This window comes from Ctenocephalides felis, unplaced genomic scaffold (genome assembly GCF_003426905.1).
Source record: "Ctenocephalides felis isolate EL2017-DRISC unplaced genomic scaffold, ASM342690v1 CF-g0.4_SCAFFOLD_00845, whole genome shotgun sequence".
Taxonomy (NCBI): Eukaryota; Metazoa; Arthropoda; class Insecta; order Siphonaptera; family Pulicidae; genus Ctenocephalides; species Ctenocephalides felis.
The window spans coordinates 13,585,032-13,595,710 of record NW_020536999.1 but is presented as its reverse complement, the minus strand read 5'-3'; the positions used below and the strand labels follow the sequence as shown (position 1 = coordinate 13,595,710).

Genomic DNA, 10,679 nt, shown 5'->3' with positions numbered 1-10,679 from the left:
CGTAATGCTTGATGGGGGAGTGGGGTTAATTTCAAATATTACCAAGGGGGAGGGCAAAAAATCCATCACGTGATTAATGGACACTACTAAGTTAATATGCGACACGAATATATTAAAAACTTGCTTCTCAATTTCTTACATATCTCCTTAATCATAATAAATACAGTGAAACTTACAAATTTTATGAATATAATGATAAATAATATTTCCAAAAGTATATGCATTAAATTTTGAATTATCATTTAAAACATCTTCATGAACATTTTATATCGAATTTAAAACTATGATAAAGTAGAAATATTAATGTTTGAAAATTTATAGAAGGTATACCAACTAATATATTAATAATAATATTTCTATTTACCAAGTAATATGAATATTACTAAATAATTATTATTAACATATGTTATATATACATATTTATATACATAATATATACATATATTGATATAATTATATAATAAATAAAATCATTAACTAGAATGTGATGCATTTACCATTAATTATCTAAGTTCTGAGAAGATAAACTGTCATGATTTGTATGTGAAAACGATAATATTACATAAGAAATAGTCTTTTTTAATGATAATGTTTTTTATTAAAATCGATATTTTATAATATATTACATAAACTTAAAACTTTATCTAAAATTCAATAGAACGCAATGTATTAACATTCAATTCCTGTTTATACAGGATGAATAGTTTATGCATTCGATATGTAATATATACATTATATATATATATATATATATATATATATATTTGTAAGTTGATTGCTTTCCCTGCACTGTGCAAAGAGAAAAATTAGACAGAAGAGAAAGTGATCAGTACAATTGTACCATTTCCTCAATGTTTGCCCTATTTTCAAATTCGCTTGAATTATCCAATCGTTGATAAAATTTACGACTATTTTTAACATACGAGTTGAGTAAATTTATTTTTTGAAAAACGAATTCAGTTATACAAAAAAATAAGTTTATCCTGAACAAACTTAAGTTTATACTTCATTGTGTAAATAAATGTGTTTTGACTGTTCTTCGTCTACTAGGACATGAGGGTCGACACATTTATTTACTTAATGATTGGTAATTCAGGAGAAAATTATTTCATCATTGTCGTATATTATTGATGTGTAATTGTAATATAACAATAATTTCACAAATTAAATTAAGATTTGACATATATCGCCTAAGAAATTTTGCCTACCAAATCAAATGCTGAAACTGTGAACTCATTTACATAAGTGAAACGAGCCAAAATCTGAACAAACTCCTCGATTAATACAAAAATAATTTAGATAAACAGTAAAATATTCAAAGTCATCATAACAGAACACTACAATAATTTAAATTATAGATTTTATCCAAAAATAAAAATTAGAAATACTATATTAGGACTAGGACAAAAATACTTCCTATAATGCAGTTTATAGAAACCGTGATTCCGATTGTGTTTAAATAGAGTAGGAGTCCTTTAGGTCAGCACCCAACAGTCCGGAAAGCCCGATAGTCCGGCATGTTTTTCGTTTTTTTTTTTCAGATAAAAACTACAAACGATCGAGGGCTTTTAGTACGTTTTGAGGGTGATTCGGAATCATTCGGAAGGACTTGCTTTTGCTCAGTAATCTTGTGTCCATGGTAAATTCCGTTTTGTCTATGTTTATGAACAAAGTATGTTGTACGAAATACGTAGTCCCTAAATCGGACTAGATATCATCAAATTTTTGTTTTTTGTAAAAATAACAAAAATGGTTAAATATGTAAATAATGGTTAAAAATATATATTATATATTGTAAAAAATGTAAAATAAGCTTATAGGTTAAGCTAATAACTATAATATTAATAGAATAATTATTATTGTCTGAATTTTGAGAAGTAGATAATATAGGGGTCGGTCCCGAGCAAGCCTGATTCAAGGACTATATATATATATATATATATATATATATATATATATATATATATATATATATAAATTCCATATTATATTTCAGTCAGTGTACATAACGGCGAGTCAATGCCAGTACAATGCCGTTGACAGAATTTTCAGTTATGTTTCGCGTACGTGGTTAAACAAAGACCAACATGCGTAATTATAAATAATAACATTTATTTAGAGAATATAATAGAGAATTTTACCTACATTGTTAGTATTAGAACGGTACTCCGAGAACTGAAAATCTGCCAATGAAATTTGAATTTTCAAAATTGATATCACTACTGCATGATATCAAGTCGTTCGGACTGCAGATTTGACCCAGTAACTTCTAATTGATTCTATGACATTTGAAATTATTACATTGGAGGTGCTGCCCATCTAAAATATTTTCTAGTACAATTATCCTTATCATTTGATACTTTGATCGTTGTATAATCCATACTACCAATTTACTTCCAATAAACGTAATCGATAACGGCGATAAAATAGCCATTATTTTCAAGAAACTGTCGTAATATACGCCAATGATGATAAAGGAGAATTTAATATCGTATAAAGCGTCATAAAATATGAATGTAATTATGATTATTATTTTAAATAAAATATTTTTGGAATTATAAACATTTTCTACAGATGTGCAGTGTCTCAGTTGAAATTTTCGCGATATTTATGACACTTTAATCATGAAAGTGCCGACTACGTATTTGCCGTTAGAAAAAACACTTTTGTGACAAATCAACAATAGAAATTTGGGATTGTTTGTTCTGAGATATTTTTTACATTGATGCAAAAATAAATATTAAGGTATCACAAGAATTAAGTTCTAAGCAATCTCAGAAAACTTATGGCATCACGCCTTGAGGCAAATTGCTGAAACTTTCCGTGGAAATGAACCTCATTTAGAGAAATAAAGTAATTGCTGATTAATAAATTCTATAATATTTGTTCACATAGTGGATTATGTTAAAGAACGCCTAAACAAATATTGTTTTGGCAACTTTACTCATCATGTAATTGTGTTTGAAGAACTTCATGTAATTAAAATTAACATACATTCATTGACTGCTTGTATTTTTTTTACTTTTCCGCTGGCGATATAATCTCATTCTTTGAACAGCTGTAATATCTGCCTTGACTAAAAAATATTTTCTATTTTAATAACTTCAAAAATTTATAGAAACTACGAATAATAAAGAAATAATACTTTAAATCAATAAAATTAAGTTTAGTACACGGCACAAATTTTTAATTTGGTTATTATTTTCAAGGAACAGGGTATATAATATTATTCTGATTCAGACATTTTTCATTAAATCAAGATTTGTACTACGATGTAACTTAAAAATGTTTATTATTGTTGGCGATTTTCTTGTTGATATCGGTACGCATACAACGACACATCTCTATTCACATACACGACGAATCAATCACAATCGACCCGTATTGAAATGATCTCATCGAGAGCGAAGGACGTACAGTTCTTGGCGTAACGCTATTTTCGTTGCATTTGTACGGATTTACACCTAAGTCGCGCCTAAGAAGTAGAAGTTTTACTTCAAAAATATTATATAAAAAATAACTGATATTGTAGAAAAACAGCAAAATTTTCAAGACAAAATTTAATTTTAATCATCAAGTGCCAGCACAAGATTAGATGTCTTTTTTTCGCCGGACCTTCAGCGTACGACTCAATATATATTTTTTGCGACATGTATATGTATGTTTTATTTTTATAATATACAATGTAGTTAAATTATCTATGTACATATATGTATATACAAAATCCCTGTTGTGTTCAGCGAACCTAAACGCCGCGATTCAGTCACCGCGCCGTTGCGTTACAGCAGCCTAGAAAATTGTTCTGAACGCGGTTGTGAAGAAAAAAAAATATATATTCACGAATAACACGTTCGACGTTATTAATTTACCTAAATAGATGTTAAAATGACACTGAAGAGATGACATGATTTTTTTGCAAAATTTACGTCAAGATTGTTATGCGAAAGCAGGGCTGAGTGTTTTTTTTTCAAAGTCTAGTAATTTTGATGAAAAGTGATAAGAAAGTAAAATTAGGAACTTGGGAAAATGACATATTTTCATTTGAAAGTTTTGCGGTTTTGAAAAATTTATATATATGATATGTTAATCAGTATGTGGAATAATAAATTAATGATTTTAGTTGTCCTTCTAATTAATTTTATCATTTAAACGAGGACACTACAATCGATCAATGATCGATCACAAATTACTACTAATTACTCTAATTAAAGATATTAGCTATTGTTTCTTTAAATGATATATAACAGACCATAAAAATAAGTGGCATCAGAGAAAGAGACTGCGTTTGACATTAGAGAACAAAACACAATAATATCAAAGTTGGTAGTTAATTTTTATTAGACTTCCTATAAATATTGAATGGTAATAAGTATATTAAAGATCCTTTCCGAAACCTTCAGAGAAAGCGAAATCTCTGGGAAAACACTATATGGTCCTTTCCTTAATATGAATATTTTCTAATCTATTTGCACCCAGGCTCAAATTCTTCCAAATTGATAAAAATAAATCTCTGAAAGTTTTAGCTCTTAATATTAACTTTAAGATAGTCCACACTCCAACCAAAGTTTATATGAACTCATTGACAATTTTTTCTTTAATTTTCTCATCAGTACTTCTGTACTTAGTTCTTGCATGTTGCCCAAATCAACACATTTTGTTATTTTTCTCCGAATGTCTAATATCTATCTATAGTATTTTTTTTATAATTGATGCATTTTTTAACAATTTGATCATGTATTTCTCAGAAAAAGCAATATGCAAATTGTATGAGGCATACAAAATTGCCAAGTGCGAGGTGAACTCGTGCACGAAGGTTGCATATACATAGTTTTTATCACTTTTACTTGCAGTAAGAAAATGATTCAATGAAACTTGTGGCAAAAAAGATAGTTTTAAAAGTTTTTTTAGTGGAAACACTTTGCAGGTGCATAGTATCTATAATATTTATTTTATTTTTCAATTATTCTAATATTTTTTATTTTTTTTGCAGTTGCACATTCAATTCGACGACGATACAAGTACTTACGAATATCCTTCGGAAGCTTCACTGTTAGAAGACACAGAAGTCTCTTCTCCAGTCAGCAATTCCTCTCCAGGACTCATTGGTAAATGAAAAAAAATATACAATTTATAGTAACATAAGGAAAATATAGATAAAATTAAGTTTGCAAGAGAAGAGATAAATCTACTAATTATATATTAGTCCCAATACATCAAAGTTGATAGAAGAATCAAAGATAAAAATAATCTTAACAGAATATATAACCTTTGCATTTTTTTAAAATAGTAATCAGAATATATATAAGCGATTGGGGTCTACTTTAGCTCAAAATATTTGAATTAGTATTAACAAGAGTCCTAATTCCTCAATCTATCATTTTTCAAGGTAACTTTTTATACTTTAGTTCAATAACTCTTAATCTGACCATTTTTCAGACGGTCTCGAAGAATGAACAAAAATCTCATTTATTGTTGTTATTGAAAATATCAGAAATGCAATTAGTGTATTTACCCGAGAATTTTTCCTTATCATTTTATATACACCTCGCCAAGTCGAAATTATAATATACAACAACCAGATTTCTAATCTACTCAAAATATTTCTTCAATGCGTCAAGCGAATTCTCCAATTTATAATATTTATAAAGCTATATTCGCTGAAAATATATTTATCGCAACGAGAAAAATGTTATCTGAATCAAAATATTTTCGGAATTATTATAATTCTCATTGTTTAGCAAAAAACTTAATCATCGGTTGTTATTTTATTCTAATGCCAGCAATTTTATCGCGGGAAATAGTTTATAAATATTATTGTAGGGAAATACAGACTGAACCATATTATGCGCTTTAAATCAAATTAATTTTAATTTAATTATTCTTCTGAGTGGTTTTTGAGATAATAAATTTGTTATCGACACGTATTAGTTTTATATTGGCTGATAGGCAATTTGAAAACAGAAATATGTTTGTCACGGATAATATATTATGCCGGTTTTTGTGAACTGACAAACAAGTTTTTTTGAACAGCTATCAGAACTGAAGACTTATCATTATTTAATAAATTTATTATTAGAATTATATAATTTAAATTTGAACATATTTTATATCTATTTTTTTTTCGAAAACGGCTGGACCGATTTCAAACATTTGTCATTCGATGTATCTCGATGAGGACTATTGTTAGTCAGTTTTGTGCGACGATCAGCCAAGCCGTTTCTTTGTAAATAACAGAAAAGTGAAATTTTTTTTCCACGTTTTAGCCCGCAGTTCTGAAAAGATTTTGCAAATTCAAAGACCGTTCGAAAAATATTGGTTGGGAATCGTGCTGATGAGATTTTGGTAGAGATCGGGCCGTTTTCTTGTAATAGTGTTAAAAAAATTTTTTTTGACGATTATTATTATTATTTTTTGACGATAGATACCATAGTCTTCTGGGTCATACTAAAAGATTACGGCCTTACGACAACTCGTTTAGCTTTAAAAATTCGTCAAAGTTTGCAAAAATTAGTATCGTTTTTTCGGCATTTGTCAAAATTAGACCTTTCATCGACGATTGCTCAAAAACGCCTGAACCGATTTCAGAAATTTAAAAACCATTTGATCTGCCTCAATGAGGACTATTGCTTGTCAGTCCTGTGCGAAGATCGGCCGAGCCGTTTCTTCGCAATTTGGAAAAAAGTGTTAAACTTTGTCTACATTTAGGCTCATATACTACCGAATCGATTTTAAAAAATCAAAAACTGTTCGAAAGATATTAGTTGGGCATATTAGTTTTCGGTGAAAATCAACCGAGCCGTTTTCTTCTAATTAACTGTTGAAAAAAAAATTTGAGCCGATTTTTATGGAACTTTTTTTGGCGATATATTGCATGGTCTTATAGAACTTACTGAATTATTACGTCCTTACGACAAGTAGTTTAATTTTAAAAATTTATCAAAGTTAAAGAAAATTGTTTTGTTTTGACGTTTGTTAAAATTAAAATTAGACGATTTACTTGGTATAACGATAAAGTATCTGGTCTATAATGAAAATGAATATTAAAGTCCTACGGAAACTGGTTCAATTATAAAAATTGTTGATTTTTGAAAATTTGCTTTTAGAAAATATTCCGAGTTAACGTGTTGGTTCGTTTTCAAATATGTGTAATAAATCCACTCGGAATACTTTTAATCACTCATAAATTAATTTATTTTCTATTGATTAAGTCGATTATTTACACATATCGAGAAGTTCATGTAACTTGCCTTAAGGCTAAATACCAATACCAACTAGTTATTATTAGAAATATTCGAATAACTATATATTTTTAGTTCGAACATATTTACAAAATTAACAATATCATTACTGCTTGATATCAGGCTGGCCGAAGTAGATGAACCTATAACTCAACATTTGTCCTATATACAATATCAGGCTGGCCAATGTGGCTGCGACGTCAAAGCTTGTGAAATAAATCATACCGAAGTTATTACACTAACGCGACTTACTTAGTGATTGACGGATATACTCGTCATGACTCGATTCTAAGGAGTCACAGCTGGCTAATTGATCTTGCTCCAAATCTAATAATAATAAGTTACTTACTTCATTGCTAATCCTTTACTATTTCTTAGGAAGCGTCAACCTAGCCAGCTACACCCCCGTAAAATCCGGCCTACACACATCAGGCAGTACCTTCGAGCTAGGCGTCACCAGAACCTCTCCAACGGTCACCGACGGCGGCGGAGGAGGCCCCAAAGGCGACTCGGCCTCAATAAACTCTCCCAATTCGCCCACTTCGACAGCCACAGTCCTCTCCATCGAAGGCGCCGAAGAAATGGGCGAAGGCTGCCTGAGACCTGCTTCGGATGACCAGACTGTTGCATGGAGCCAGGAGCAAGACGCCACGGATTTGTTGTTCTGAGGGTAATAGAACCTGCTGAGGAGGTTTCTTTAGGTTTTATAATGTATTTGTATGTATATTCCATAGTTGGTAATGTGATGTATTTTAAGGCGATGAGAAGCGGATAAAAGACATTTGAATAATATCAATATAAAGTATATTGTTAGGATAATGATGTATTTACACTTGAGGAAGAAAAATGGATATCTAGTTGACCGATTTGGATCCAGAAATTAGAAAAAGATGTTGAGGTATTTAAAACTGTAGGAATGCTTAATGAAAATGTACTGAGTATAATAATATTATTACTATGCGATATAAAGAAGAGACGATATTCCAAATGGACTTCAATAATTTCACTAAACTGATATAAATGAGGTCAAAAAATACATTATTATACAGGGCGCCAATTCTGCGATAAAATAAAAATGTTATGCCAACGCTATGTTATAGGTCTATCTTCGTATAAATTTGTAATAAATTGTCAAAAATCTCTGTATTTGCTGTGCGATCAGGCATTTTACTCATAAAACCTTACTTTACGTATGTAAAAAAATACGAAAATTAATTTTGAATATCTAGTTAGGAATCGTTCAAGTATTACGTATGCAGATTTATTACAATTATTCACCCCCCCATCCCCCTTGCCAGCAAAAGTAAGCAAAGCTGTTACCCCCTATCCCCATGCTTACGTAAACATTTTGCAATTAATGTAAAAAAATAAAAATACTACCTATGACGTAATCATCATCCAGACTCCCCTGCCCCCCATGTCAACCCAAAATAAGCAAATTAACAACCCCCCGCCCCCCTATAGTGCTTACGTAATACTTGAACGGTCCCTTAAGACATTAAGCATGCGATGACATAACTAAAGGAAGTAGTATAGAAATTTAATCGACCAAGGTTTTTTCCACCAAGTAATGTATCTCGTTGCAATTATGCCAAATTATTACAGTTATTGGTTTTAAAGACTGGCGTTTTGGTCTAAGATTTATTTAGAAGCCCAAAAATATCCAGATTTGTCCTTTATCCAGCCATGTGTGTGTGGTTTAATTAATTTGTTATAAGGGTAACTAACATGTTTTTTTTGAGTAATCTGATAATTACTAGAAAGATGCCCTTTTTATGAAATTCTTATTTCAAGTTTGTGCGTTTTGTAGGTTAAGTTTTATGTGTAAAACGCCTGATTGCACAGCAAATACATAGCTTTTTGACAATTTATTACAAATTCATACAAAGATGCACCCGTAACATAGCTTTAACTTATTTATTTTTTTATTCGAAACTTTATTTGCATTCTTCTTTTCATTCAAGTTCACAGTATTTTCAGACTTGAACGCTGAAAGTATTTCTGTTTTGCCACCCACAATGAATATTTCATTCTAAAAATAATGAAGAAAATAATCTCAATATTCATAGAAATTCTAGTGATTACATCACAATAAATGTAAAATACCTTTTCATCAAAGAATGAACTGCAAATAATTTGCTTGTTATCAGGAAATGATACTTTTCTTTCCCAATAACAACAAACCTTCTAAACATTCTCTAAAGTAATTAAAAAGCATAGTTAACGATAGAAAATTTAATAATGCTTAATAACATCATCAAATTAATATTTATTAAATTTGAATATTTTATCAAAAAACAAACATGATTCACACCTTCTTGTTTTAACATATTTACAACATTTTGAAAATGATTCATTTGTATGAAATACATAAATAGACAAAAATTACTTTTCTATAAGGTATGCCTTACCCATTCCCAGCATTAGATCCGACTGTAACCATCACATCAGAAAATACACCCGTAACATAGCGTTACCATAACATTTCTAATCTATCAGAGAATTGGCACCAATATTTTCTTTTTTGAATGCGAAAATTTATCATGTTTTTAGAATACAACTAACTACTGGTAGTCACTGACCATTTCTTCACAATTCAAATATAAGGAAGACTATTCATATAACTATCAGCCTAGATAGGATATCGAAAAGGTTTTTCTGGTGAACATAGAAATTTATTTATGAAAATCATAGAAATATGCAAATAATTGCCTTTATACAATTTTAATATAGGATTAATCAGTATTTTGAGATATTGCCTATTATTCAATAATATTAAGAAAACAATCTTGTCGTCGTTACATTCCATTTTGCATTTACTTTAGAACTAATTTTTAATTCCAGAAATTCAGATGTTTAAAGTTTGTCATTCCATAGCACTGCAGTTAAAAAAATTGTATATATATAAATATATATATATATATATATATATATATATAAATATATATATATATATATCAATAAAGATTGCCAACTTTCTGGACATTTGTGATAAATTTACGGAGAGTAAAATATGCTAATATTTTACACAGAAATGTAGTCCAAGTATTTGCTAATAAGTATTATCTTTACTTATAACTACACTGCCTATCCAAATTGCTAAAAAAATCTGGCTTTTTTAATCAAAGCCGATGGGTGGCCTTTTTATTGAATTAGAATATGAAAATAAATTTTGAATTTCTAGTTAAGACATTAAGCATTTGATGACATAATTAAAGGAAGTAGTGTAGAAATTTAATCGACCAAGGTTTTTTCCATCAAGTAATGTATCTCGTTACAATTATGCCAAATTATTACAATTATTGGTTTTTACCATTAAAAGACTGGCGTAGTGGTCTAAAATTTTAGTGCCCTAAAAATATCCAGATTTGTCCTTTATCCAGCCATGTGTGTGTGGTTTAATTAATTAGTTATAAGTGTAACTAACATGTTTTTGTTTTT

General features: G+C 29.5%; 1 protein-coding gene across 1 annotated transcript in view; it reads left to right on the top strand.

Annotated features, from left to right (window-relative positions):
* The window catches only part of LOC113378200, a 33,322-nt gene extending 24,766 nt beyond the window's left edge, over positions 1-8,556 (top strand). Inside the window, exons 2-3 of the mRNA XM_026618733.1 lie at positions 4,991-5,105; positions 7,617-8,556. Coding sequence (XP_026474518.1) covers positions 4,991-5,105; positions 7,617-7,906 — 405 coding nt within the window. The 3' untranslated portion in view covers positions 7,907-8,556. The remainder of the gene's footprint in view (positions 1-4,990; positions 5,106-7,616) is intronic.
* Positions 8,557-10,679: the final 2,123 nt, after the last annotated feature.